Source organism: Pavona decussata, unplaced genomic scaffold, assembly GCF_977016875.1.
Source record: "Pavona decussata unplaced genomic scaffold, jaPavDecu1.1 SCAFFOLD_54, whole genome shotgun sequence".
Taxonomy (NCBI): domain Eukaryota; kingdom Metazoa; phylum Cnidaria; class Anthozoa; order Scleractinia; family Agariciidae; genus Pavona; species Pavona decussata.
Window position 1 is genome coordinate 700,190 of NW_028145476.1, and position 13,816 is coordinate 714,005.

At 39.9% G+C, this 13,816-nt stretch overlaps 1 protein-coding gene across 8 annotated transcripts in view; it reads right to left on the bottom strand.

The window, feature by feature from the left end:
• The window catches only part of LOC146480238 (uncharacterized), a 68,298-nt gene extending 63,067 nt beyond the window's left edge, over positions 1 to 5,231 (bottom strand). For 6 of the 8 annotated variants that reach the window (XM_085109921.1, XM_085109917.1, XM_085109920.1 and 3 more), the window contains exons 1-3: positions 5,100 to 5,230; positions 4,347 to 4,699; positions 88 to 252 (exon numbers count right to left, since the gene is read on the bottom strand). In XM_085109921.1, coding sequence (XP_084966047.1) covers positions 88 to 252; positions 4,347 to 4,699; positions 5,100 to 5,178 — 597 coding nt within the window. In that variant the 5' untranslated portion in view covers positions 5,179 to 5,230. Of the gene's footprint in view, positions 1 to 87; positions 253 to 4,346; positions 4,700 to 5,099 lie in introns of all 8 variants that reach the window. The other 2 variants (XM_085109919.1, XM_085109916.1) reach the window with 1 other exon arrangement.
• Between the last annotated feature and the right edge of the window lie 8,585 nt (positions 5,232 to 13,816).

Here is a 13,816-nt window from a genome sequence, read left to right on the forward strand (position 1 = left end):
TCTGCTCGCTTAAAGATTATCTCGCCTGGAGTTGAGACGAGTAAGCGCTATCTTAGGCAGGAAACCAACAGTCAATAAATTACTCACAATTTTGATGTTTTGGTGTAGGCCATCAAAAATCCTTGTTTCTCTGAGACAAAGCGTAAAACTTTCCTCACTCTGATTGTTAATCCACACAGCCATAGCATCTTGAGGTTTTCCCGGAGACTGGTGACTTGGAGTGGCAAGAATAGTTGGGGCAGATAAAAAACGCTAGGAAAACAAATATTAAATAAGAAAGGGCTTGAAACTACACAACTGAAGGGTGAGGTAACCAACTACAGATAATATAAATAAAGAACCACCAGTTGCATAAATGGCAGATGATGGAGTGTACGATTATGCGATCGAGGACATTTTATTTGTTTATTGGGCGGGGGGGGGGGGGGGGTTGGGGAGGTAGAGGCCGTAGGGGCACACATAGCGTCATTTGTTACCCATGATATAAAAGTGAAGATAGGGAATAATTTTACTTGCGTTTCGTCAAAATTTGAATAATTATTAGAATTTTGACAAAACGCCATACCAATTTGATTAAAGATACCTACCTACAGAACTCGTACGTGCTTGGTGTTAAGCTGTTTCGGACACTAAGACTGTGACTAAAGCCCCATTCACACCAACAAAACGTGTTTAATTAAACCAGGTTTAACAAAAAAAAAATTGGTAACAGAAAGCTCAACCATTGACTTTGACATGGGATTCAAGTAAACTTTAACTTATGCTTTCATTTGTGCTAAATCTGTAGTCGACAAAAATCTGAAAGCAGCTTTTATGGAGGAAACAATTTTAAATCGTGTTTAACTTGGTGTGAATGGGGCATAAGACTAGATTTTATGTAAGATTTTGAGGAAATTGATGTTTTACTTATTGGCAGGTGGGATCAAAGCTCATGTTTCATTTTGCACGTGTTAATTTCAATTTCATGTCTTATTCCAAAAGCAAAGTACATTATTTTATCTTTCCCCCAGGGAAGGGAAGCAGGGGGGGGGGGGGAGGGGTGTTGTACGGCTCGAAATTTTTTGTGGGGGTGTGCAGCCCAAACCGCTTCTTCAAACCATGACCCTGCTCCAGACCAAAAAAAACCTTTTCAAGCCTGGCCTCTAGAATCCATAGCCATTTTCAGACGTGGTCTCTAGAATCTATAGCCAGGAGTTCATACTTACATTGATCAAAATGGTAAAACTCTATACCCTTTTTCAGACCAATAACAATACTTCTTTTGGACGAGCACTTACCTATATTACTTAATATATAGGGAAGCAATCCCCCTCAAAGATTTCTCTTCAACTACAAACAATTTTTGGCACCCACTCTATGCTGATCAGGGGGAAGGGGATATGGGGTAGATGCGAAGACCTTTTTTGAGTTTGAAATATTAGCGATTGGGATCCAGTTTAATTTTGGCCTATCAACTTGGCCTCATCTGCACGTCCCCGTCACTAATACACCTTTAAAAACACTTCTCTGTAAAAATCAAACAAAGTTGGAAATGAAAATGTTTGACCTTTACTCAAATCTGGCATGCAAATAGACCTTCAGGGGGTAGGTTCCAAAACGCCCTTTATTAACGTCCTTACTCCATTGTTGCCATGGTAACATCAGATGTTTGTTGGCACCACAAACTCCAATTTTGAACTCGGAACCTGCTGTGAAAAGTGCCAAATGTAAGAAAACATTTCTTAAGTCTACTAATACACTACGACTTAAGATTTACACTTAAGTTATAAAATTTATTCGACTTTACAAAAATATATAACAAACCAGGGAAGGTTTATTGCTGCTCGACGTTTCGGGGTCATCGTGACTCCAGTATCAAGAGTCTCTTGATAATGGAGTCACGATGACCCCAAAACGTCGAGCAGCAATAAATCTTTCCTGGTATTATATATGCCTTTGCTTCAGCAAATCCCTGCTGATCAAATGTTACAAGAATATATGTTGCTTTTTGCTTTATCATAATTTTGTGAATAAATTAAACAGTCAATGAAGTAGACAGTGTTTCGGCCATTTTAATTGATGGGTAAGACAAGCAACATATTTTCTTGAATTTCTCTAAAAGTACATTAATGGTATGAAACGAGAACGCGGAATATCACTGACGATAAATAGCCTTACAAGCTGCAAGGAAAGGTTCAGAAGTCTGGAACTTTGTACAGTTGGAATGATTTGTAGTAAGCAACGACTCCTTTAACTTATGTCAAAACGTGGAGAATTGGACAAAACCGGCCGGAAAGTAAGCTTAACTTTGCTTGGAATTGTTTAAAAAATAACTATCATTTAGAGATGGATTTACCAGAAATTTAACCAGTACGCAATATATATCTTTTTAAATACAAGGTCGTTTCAGTTTACTAACGTTTCACTGGCGAATCAACGGGTTCAGTAATTATGTCCAGATGCGGAAAATCCGCTGTTATAGCGTCTTTTCTTTTTTGCCTTAGGAATGAAATAAGTCGGCCCCGCAGAAATTTTTACAGGTTTAGTAATTACAATGTCCACTGAAAACCAGCAATATCAGACTCGTACCCAGTCGCTATTTACGTGTTTTGTGGGGTGAGAAGATTGGATACGAGGATGGATTGAGGCGCGCGGGGTGTCATGGGAAGAGGCGAAGGAAAAATAGCGACTGGCAGATTTCTTTTGACAGATCAGTGCAATCGTGCGTAGAACCGTGCAGTGCTCTTTTTCAAGAAAACGGAGTAATATTAGACATTTCTTGCAGTCAAAATTCACTGCGGGTTCTGGTTTGGTATTTAACGAGCTAAAGCGTTCGTCCGATGAGTGATTTCTTTTTTGTTGGCTTGTAATGTCGTGCTGCCGTAATGGCTTCTTCGCGGGAACATTCCCGGGAAGACTATGTGGGTGATTTAATTGGGCAGTTCTTTCAGTGAATTGTGGATCGAAGGTTAGTATTACAGTCATATTTCGTCTTCCCGCGAATATTCCTGCGAAGAAGCCATTACGGCAGCACGACCGTTACCAGCCGACAAAAAAGAAATCACTCTTCGGACCAACGCCATATTGGATCGAAATCTGCCAGTCGCTATTTTTCCTTCTCCTCTTCCCATAACACCCCGCGCGCCTCAATCCATTCTCGTATCCAATCTTCTCACCCAAAAAAACACGTAAATAGCGACTGGGTACGATTCTGCAGCAATATAGTTTCATTTCTAGAACTGATGTACTTTTAGAGAAAGTCAAGAAAATATGTTACCTGTTTTACCCATCAATTAAAATGGCCGAAACACTGTCTACTTCAATAACCGTTTAATTTATTTACAAATGATAAAACAAAAAGCCACATATATTTTTGTAAAGTCGAATAAATGTTTTAACTTTGGTGTAAGTCTTAAGTTGTAGCGTAGTAATCGACTTAAGAGTTGTTTTCTTACTTTGGCACTTTTCACAGCAGGTTCTGAGTTGAAAATTGGAGTTTGTGGTGCCAACAAACATCTGATGTTACTATGGCAACAATGAAGTAAGGACGTTCATAAAGAGCGTTTCGGCAAATCCTCCCTGAAGGTCTATTTTCATGCCAAATTTAAGAGGGGGGTCAAAAATTTTCTTTTCCACTTTGTTTGATTTTTACATAGAAGTGTTCTTAAGTATTGAAGTATTTGGCAGCCTAATTGCATGAAATAACATTTTGCAGTTAAAAATCCCAACTGGTAGGGGGCAGACCAATTGGCTATAGCCTCTCTATCCTCCCTTTCTATCATATCCTCCCACGCTGGTGTCATAAGACATGAGCTCGAAAATGCAGCCTTTCAGATCAGTTAGGAAAAGATCATGTTGCAGATTGCCAGCGAAAACTAAATGTTCACGATGAGTGTTTCAAGAGCTTGGTTGACATCCTGTAACGGATGATTAACTTTCGAAAATAAAGTTGGAAACTGATGCACATCTTTTTTTAAAAAAGACTTTTTTGCTTTTAGGCTGGTGGAAAATGGTTGGCGATTGCTGAACCTCCCCTCCCCCGGGGAAAAAGGTGCTCCCGTATATAAGTCATACATGTATGTGCGGTGCCAAAGGGTATACTTTTTTTTAAACCGTTTTGGTCTGAAAGTGAAAAACGGGTATGGTTTCGATAGAACAGGTCTGAAATAAGTTTGAAAAAGAGTACCGAAAAATTACATATTTTGGTCTGAAATAAATTCAGGGTTTGGACTCCTGAGCCACCCACCCCCACCAAAAATTCCGATTAGTAGCTCCCTTGGCTGTGTTGAACAGGCGACAAGAAAACACTGTTACTTTACACGCGCTTATTTCTGGAAACTGAAAATTCATCCGAAACTTTGACTTACCTGTAGGAAGCCAATCTTTTTGCACTCCGTTCCAGTGGTCCAAGAGTTCAAGGCAGTAGTGCCTACTTGAGCACCAGAAGGAACAGATTGGACCGCGATCCAGTTCACTTCCGCAGTTCCATTGGAACCGTCACCGTATTCGGAAATACAGGTTGTGAATTGATTCGTTTCCTCTGATTCCACCCAAATTGCGCCACCATTACCACGAGATGGGTTTTTGACTGAATGCCCAAATGAAGCGAACACCTTAACTTCCCTTCCGCCAAAAGGCTGCGCGAAAGAGACCTTCTGGCAAGCAAAGAGTCCTGGATTGGCTGTTGTCATGTTAATTTTCCCTGTCTTGAATTTAGCCGCTGTGAATAAAGAAAGAAAAGGAAACAAGTTCACTTATGACTGCTTGTAATTGGCGCTAAAATGTCTGTCAGTAATATTTTTGCACAATTATTTAAGTGTAGTTTCCCCCATTACTAGTGTGCGTCCAAAACCTAAATCTTTGTCAAACTAACCAGCTGGAAATTAAAGTCCAAATACGCTGTAGCCAGGGATCATTTATTATAAAAAGGCAAAATACAATCATAAATTGTGTTTAGACCTAAGTTGAAATGGATGAAATTATTTTATATAGTTATTTCCTGTATGTTGGACATGTGCACCCAACCCCCAAAATTTTGTTGAAGGCCAAGTTGAGAACGAATTGAAAAACCAATTATCAATATCATAGAACAAAATAAGAGGCAAATTGAGCGCAGGTACCTTCAGTGCTTTGCACAAACAGCACAAGGGTGAATAGAATGAGGCAAAACTGCAACGGGAGATGGTACTCGTCAGACATCTTGCATCAACTGAAGATTAAGCTTCCCTTTGCGGATATCATATCAATGACAGTACGTGTTGAACATTTTTACCTGTCCGAGCATGCAGTGATGTATTTAAAATGTCCGTGGATACTAAAGGGATAATAAAAAACGTAGAAGTGTGGTCTGGATGGCGGAGAAGAGGTAGTCGAAGTTTGAGGGTAAACATAACCTTCGTGTTCGAAAAAATAGTACCCACCCATGTCATAATCAAAACGGTATTCTCAGTATGCGCCCCCCCCCCCCCCCTCTCCCTTTCTCCTCTTACTTAGTGCCTAGACTTCACGCAATATCCGCAGTTGTCTCAATATCAATAGGCCGGAAGAGGACAGTTAAAATCAGTGTTAATTGTATACTCGCTGAGTCATTTTAATTTCAAGAAATTTATATTCGTGTCCATGGTATTTCTAGCAGTTAGGTGCTGTAAGAAGTTTTACCTAACAATCACATTGAACGACGTTTCCGTGTCGTGATAACCGCATTGCTTTAAACTTTCAATGGATTAGCAAAGCTAATAAGTCGGTTTGACCTTTTAAACGCAAACCAATTCGGTTGTTTAAAAATACTCTCCTATATCAAAAAGTCAGAAACCTATCCCCATTTTCTCCTTGTCTTTATCGAAGTTTTAGTTTTTTTTTTAATCTCCTTAGTTCGTTCAGCAAAACATTTAGCTATTGTCAATCGGGAAATTTTTTGATTCCTGAAACATACAGGGCACTACAGGAAAAAAAAATTAAAAATACACGAGTAAATACTTTTGGAATGATAATTATTTCGAAAGCATTTCCTCGTAGATCTGAAACGCGCCCCCTTAATACGCATCCAATACTTGATGTTAGACCATTTGACGGAAACTGCTCCCTTGTTGACTTTATTTTAGCCTCCCTCGCACTCGCTCTTTTGGCTCGTCACGCAATCTTTCCTGGGATGAGTCGAAAGAGTGTCTACGAGGAAGGCAACCTAGTTCCCAGCGTCTCTCTTCTTCCCGCCCCTCTCTCGCTCCAGGAGGGAGGGAAGAAGAGAGACGCTGGGAACTAGGTTGCGAGGAAGGCTAACTTTATTTCTTCTTCAAATTATATTTTTACCAACTGGTTTTATTGCCCCATTGCTCAGGGTCGTGAAAACACAGGAAGTCTGCTTACTCACAACAATGGTTAACCTTTAGTTTGGAGAGGTGTGGAATTCGGGATAGGTTGAAATGGACTTACAAAGGCGGGATGCGGGATATTGGACACTTCCTTGGCGGAAATACTGTGTCGTAGATAGGGGATGGGAGCCATTTTTTGCAAGCTAGATTAGGAGACGGAGAAGTCTTGAAACCTTCGTCGTCGAGAAAACGATTAAGATCATGGCGCAACAAATATCTTGATCTCAGATATTTGACATCGCGCGTGTTTCTGGCGGAATAGGAAACGGGATTAATATGGGGGGAGGGCCTGGGTGGGGGGGGGGGGGGGGGGGGTCAAACGAGAGCCTGTTTAGGTGTCGCGCTTAGCGAGTTAGGTTTAACTTCTTTCCGCCAGTAGCTGATTAACATATTGAAAGCTAAATATTTAGGAACGTGACTTTTTATAATATTAATACACTTAAGCTAAGCTCGTAAATCTTGTTTAATTTGATTTCAAATATACTTGCTTCATCGTAAGAATATTTTGACATATGAAGTGTGAAGAGATTTGATGCCACTGCATCAGGATTATTAGGTATTTTCAGGGAGACACGCGTGCTTTTGAAAGGTGGTTAATGGACTTGCTTTCTTCAACGTGCTTCTGATTATTTGTAAAAAACAAAAACAAAAATAAACACAAAGAAACGACAACAGCAACCAAACAAACACACAAAAGTAAATCGCCAGAGACGGGACGTTTTTTGCGCATAATCACTTCGCGATTTTTAAATAGTTAGCAATGTATTATGCTAGTGGATCGTGAGGACATGTTTCCAGGACATGTTCCCTTTACGTGACACATTAATATATCTAATTTTGCACTTCTCTTAGTTCTTTTAGCGGATAGTCAAAAGGCTACGTCAACAGAATAAAGTGGAGAAATTTGATGGGTCTATTGCCAGTCTAGTTTCTTGATCAACAATTAATATCCTTATGTGGGGTGCTATTTTATGCCACAAGTCGATAGTTATAATAGCGTATTTGTAACGATTTATCATGTATTTATTTATGACCCCCAAGGTCGTGACATACCTGCTAAGTGCCTGCCACAAAAAGAAAAACTCGCAATAAACAGTAACTGTCTCTTGGAAATATCAGGGCAGGGGAGAGACCGGAAATAATCGAGTGGTACAGTAGGATGTGGATGTATTCTGATATAGGTCGAGTGATGCGTTGATAAAAAAAAAATATTTCGTATACAGCAACCAAGAGTAGAGCAACTGTTCGATTAAAACCCCTGTATGATTCAAATCACCTAAAACATCCGATTAAAAAAGCGAGAGAAACAAAGCCGACAAAAAATCAACAAAGTGCCATCGCATGCATGGAGACGAAAAAGGCGCTTGTATTACCGATCGAGGCACGTGCGTTTTTAATCAGTGAAGACAGAATCTAAGTTTATTATGTTCAACTGGAAACGATTATCTGGCGGAAGCCTTAAGACAACAAATAACTCGCTGAAGGACGAAACAAGAGAACCGGCTTAAGTTAAACGGATTTGTTTTCTTGGAGTACTCAACGCAGAATGTTTTTTGGTCAGACAGATTAATAAAACAACGACGAGAACAGTAATGCTTCCCTTAGCTATTCAACATGCAGATAAAAGAAAACTTTTCATAGGTAACGGCTTCCAATTGTGTATAAATTTCGTAAAAATGATAATCTTGCTGATTTTTTTTAAATGTTGTTTATTTGCATCTTTGTAATTTCTATTGTTCTCTATTAAGGTGAACTAGTAATAGTTGACACTACAGCCGCCCCCGCTGTGAAAAAGCTTTAAAAACTTGGAAAACTGTGCGAAAGAGTTGTCTCAATGGTTTTTGCATTGTTGTAAAGTAGTTGTTTAAAAGTGACTAGTGTTCTTTTTAGATGATGCGGTTGAGGATCTGTGGTCATTGATCTGGACTACTCAGCTTATTGTGCATCAAAGGATGCAACGATACCACTTTGAGCAATGATCCACATTACCAGCTCATTGGATTCACTGTAATTTGAGTGGTGTCGGATCACTGAGCCTATTTCAAATCATCCGAAAGGAAGCCTCTGATTGGCAATATAATATAGTTGAATAAAGAGAGAGAAAAGGATACAATTTGAATTGATATTTCATGTAAACAGGCAAGGTGGCCATAAGACATTTCTCTAATACTACTTGTGCCTTGGGTACCAAGGAGTAATTATAAATAAATTGGGAGAAATAATGGCTTATTGTTTTTGTAATGACAATAAACCATAGTAAGTTTGATGTCATAAAAAATTTAACAGTAATTGTGACGTCACAAGCATTACCCACTAAATACTTGCGGGCGTTCTGTAATGAAACGTTATCATTACCCAACGATTCCATGCGGGCGTTCAGTGATGAAACGTCATCATTACCCAACGATTCCATGCGGCCCCTGTTTGAGCAAATCGAGATTTTATCTGTTATACAAACTGTATATTCTGACTGTAAGTACATTCTGTATATGTCCGCGCAACCTTCAATGATGGCTCCTCGGGCTTTCGCCTCTGGGCGAAAGCCCTGCGGGGGCAATAAAAACTACCGTTCGGATAGCCTGCTTAGCAAGCCTTTCCGTGTCCTGCTTTTGCGCTTTTTTTCGGTGTTTTAATACGTGAAAATTGGGACGAGAGCGGAGAACAAAAAAAAAAAAAAAACAACAAGAACAACAACAAGAACAACAACAACAAACAGAAAAAACAAACAAAGGAAAAGAAAGGGAAGGAACGGGACAGGAAGGAAACACTTGCCCTAAAATCCCGCTGTTTGAAAAAATCCTCTTTGAAATTTGACGCTTCAGTGAATTCATCGCTTGACTGACTTTACAATGGCCTACAATGCAGGCGTTTACGGGCGGTGCGCAAGAGCCAGAATCTCTGTTAGTCGTTTGGTCGTAGCCGCTATGTTGGATTTTGAAAATCTTAGGGAGTTGGGGAAAGGAGGCGGAGATGAGGACGGAGAGAAAAGGCCTCCCCTCCCTCTCCCTCTCCCTATTTTTTCTTTTGCTCTGATGTCCACCTCGTTGTTCACACTTTCTACTCTCCCCAATCTTCCTATGCTTTTAACATCCAAGATGGCGGCTAATGCGCTGAACCAAAACAATGCGCCTACATTGCAGGCTACTATAATAATGAGTTTGCCAATAGCAGAAAGCGTTATCCTCAGGGATGTGAAATTTCACTTTCGTAGATCCAGTGAAAATCAAAACATTCTACGTGAAACCTTTAAAAACTGTTAAGGCCGTGAACGAAGATCCTGCTTGCTTGTACAATCAGAAAAGCCAGAGAGCCTTTTCTTATAGATTTAGCGGGGACCTTGTAACCCCACGGTTTAAATAGACGTGATAAATTGTAATTTTTTTATTTTATTTTACTTATTTTCTTATCGTTCGGTACCACCTTGTAAACGTCATTTCCGCCGCTCCTATATATTGCAATGTCCTCCATAATATAATATTGTAATTTCATTTATATAATTTAGTAACATCTAAACCTGTAGAAGGCTGGTTTGGCCAGCCGAAATATTGTTTTTAAATATATTACGTTGTGTCAGCTTTGCAGTAGTCTTTGGACTTCTCATCGTCTATTCTACGTGAGCTTCTTGTTGGTCTCCAAATTATTATACACGCCGAGCTCTTATCGGTTTTTGCTGGCATCGAGGACGCCCAGTAGAATCTGATCTTCAACGATACTTTGGAGCGCGCAAATCACTAAAGCTCGAGCACGTTCTTTTGCCATAGCCAGCACTTGGAAGATTCGCCTTTTTATAGCAGCTGCGCATCAAATCCTCTTTCAGCAAATCTTAGCTAGCAATTTCCTTCGGCACCATACAATAACCGGACACAGATGCGCCTAGATTATAGAAAGTAAAGACAATTTTGCAATCGAGGAGAAAATCTAGAGAGAAGCAATAAGAAGAGAAACTCATTAGACCTTCATTTCTCTCTGGGATCAGCTTTCTGGTAAAACTCAACGTCGTCATTTTAATCTCTCGAATGTTAACAGTAAAACCCAACGCTAATATTAAAGTTACCGTGTACCTTCAGAGAGAAAATTTTTGGATTTTAATTTTTTTTAGATAAAAACAAACTTCCCAGTAAGCTAAGTTCTTACAAACAAAAAATGAACTTTCAAAAAAAGTGAGTATTTGCCGAGAAATTGGGACGTAAGCGATTTCCACCGGAAGTTAAATTTTACTTTAATCGACAGCATACTGCTGCCGGTGTAACCACCCGTTGTGATATTTGCGCGAACGGTCTTTTTATAGTCTTGAATCCCACACGTTCTCGCACTTCGAATATCCTGTATTTAGTGGAAGAACTTGCGTTTGTTCGAGTACGACACTGACATAAAAGAAGACAAAAGCTTTAAGCTACACTTTAAAGTAGGTAAAGGTCTTAAAATCTTCCAGCGAAGCGAATATTTGGAGACGCGCTTGTAAATGTTTCAATTCGCGAGTCCGTGAATCGCGCTTCATGAGCTTCCTTCTTTTATTTGCTGCTGAAAGTTATCAGATCACTTGTGTTCGGGTTCGCAAAACTTACAAGTCTCGGCAAGCGGAAACAAAACAAAAAGGCAATTGAAAAATAACGCTAAGAATCATGTCCTATGACTTGATCTTTTCTCACGTCGCCCGTCGCTATAAGATATCAACTTGTAAAGGGAAAGCCGCCGCTTTTGCTTGTAGCGTTTTCACAAAGACTTACTGTATTACGGTAATTTCCAAAGCGTTAAACCGAGTCAGCTCTTTTAAACGATTCCGTTTAAACGTTTTCTTTCAAGCGTCAAACGGATACTTGTTTCCTATTTGCAGCATTAACCGATTTGGGACGTTCATTCAAGAGCGAATTTTCACTCGAACTTTCGATAAGCAATTTCGAAACTTCGCTATTCTCAACAATATTTCGTTCGAATAGCTTTATTCGCCGGCTTTTCGACTGAAGAGCAGCAAGAATTTTCGTTTTGACTGCGACAATACATGTGGTTACGGTGGTTCCCCGATAATTCCGTAACGCTGATAATTTTACCCTCCTCAGCCGCTTCTGCTTCGGCCCAACAGCTTTGCTTATTGAGGTCGGCTTCAGTCCCCATTTTGTTTTTCCCGTAATCATTGCAGATTACAAAATCGACGTGCGCGTTCAACAAACACCGCAGATATCCAACAATGGTGAAGGAGTTGATTACTCTGGAACGCGAGTACGCGCAAAACTGCGAGAAAATTTTCACAGGAGGTGACCGGAAGAAAAAGTAGCTTGCAAAATGATTGGCTAATTTTCCATAAAGGCGTTGGGGGGCGGTACTTGTTTTTTGTAGCGAGAATTTTTTTTCAAGCGCTGTTTTCTCAAATTTTAATTTTCGCTTGCAGGGGACACTTTCAAGAGTTACAACTCAACAACAATTTGGCCGATTTCAGTAAAATTTGGCCAGATGCTAGAAAAATATATAACCAACAAAAGGGTGTCGGGGAATTTGATAATTCTAAAAATTCTCTCCTTGAAGGCCATTTCGGTGCGTTCACTCCGCATAGTTTTCTCGCAGTTTTGAACATGTTTTGTAACTTTTGAACGAAATCGAATTAAGGAATTCCCCGACACGTTTTTTAAGCTTTTGCGATCCTGACCTGGAGAAAAAAAACAAACTTCCAAAATATAAAAATCGCATTGAGTTGGAACTCTTGAACGATGACCTGGACCTTCAAGTTCCGACTTTACGAAAAACCTGGAAATTTATTTTCTTGGAAAAGCAATGAAATATTTGAATACCCAGTTCTATGAGCTTTAAGTATCTGTGATGTAACTGAGAGGCGCTATATCCGTTTAACTGAAGCCACCCCTGAAGCCACCCCTGAAGGTACACGGTAACCTTAATCAGACAACGGGCTTTGGTAACATGTTTATTGGATCACTGCGCATGCGGTTTCACAAAACGATTGAACATCTGGAGAGATGCAAAGTGTATTTCTGGTGAAACAGGAGACCACCTGCATCATTTATCGAAATTTGTCAAGGGGTTCAGATGTTTCTACGGCAACGAGACCGTTTTACCTACCGTTTGCAGTTCCATATAAAATATACCGCAACGCATTTCAAGGGGTTCGTAATACATATTTCTGTCACGAGGGAAGGTAACGCCGTTTCGGCGAATCTCAGCTCTTAAAACTACAGCTCGGCTGATATTCACCAGTCCCCCATGCATAGGAACCAGGACCCGTTTGTCCGAAAGCCGATTAACGCTAATCCACGATAAAACGTTAACCGAGATTTTCATTTCGCTCGTTAAAAATGTTTTAAATCTTATTTTAAGCTAACAGTAAAGAAAAGAAAACGTCAAAACTGACGGACAAAAATCTTTTTTAAAATCTTTATTCTTTAGTATTTAAACTGGAATCAAAGTTCTCAGTTATCCAGGATTAGCTTAAACGGGCTCTGAACAACTGGGCCAAGACAAGTCAATATTCTCCTCCCTCGCTTGGAAGTCGGAAGTCCTCTCTTTAAGGCAAACTAGATGGAATAAGATTACTGAAGACTTCGCGAGTGTCTGTTTATGGTTAACCAGAACAGACATTTCGTAAAGTTGCCAGGTACACAATATAACTTTTTCAAGTTGTACTGTTCTACACTCTAATTTATTTTCGCTGGGGAATTAGCTGCTGTCCGTGTTATCGGGGTGTCCGTGATAGCGAGGTGTCCGTAAGACGAGAGTTAGCTGTACTAGTTCGGATGCTTTACCACTCAGCAGCTATAGGAGACTTGTGGGAGCTTAGGCCATTAAACTAAGTTCATGGACAAACATCCTGCATACTGCTAGGATTTGAATGGCGATGAGTGGTATTTGTGAAAGAAGTTTTAGACGTGTTCAGATCATATTGGAAAAGAAGAAAATACTGCGCTTGCGGAAAAAATGCGAGGGATAAAAAGATGAAGATAAATGATGATTTCTTCGCGGCCCACTCGACCAAACATCCTGGACCAGTTGAATAATAGTTAAGGATGGTGCTTTATTCTGGCATAGCGCATAAGAACAGCGCATCTCGGGATGGGTCTAGAAATACGGGTTTATTTAAAGACGTTACCTACATATACAAAGGTATTTTTGCGCGTTTTGTGACAATTTGGGAAAAGTAGGTCTGGCGAGTATTGTTGAAATCCAAGCCGGGTAACAACACATTTTCCAGAAATATTTAAATAATTCCGGAGGGAAGTATGGGAAAAAAGGCCATACATTGTTATGTTCAATTACCGTTGGTTCATTATCTGTGAAAATTGTGTGGCCACCACCAATTTTCTTTTTCATGGATTTCAATAGTCCTTGCTAAGATTTGTTTTTCCTGCGAAAGTAACTCTGTATGAGGAAGCGTATTCCTTAACGTCGGACACTCCTATAAAGAAAAAAATCACCACATTTTAATATGTAACATCAGAACGCAATTAATCTGGCCCTGGGCTCAG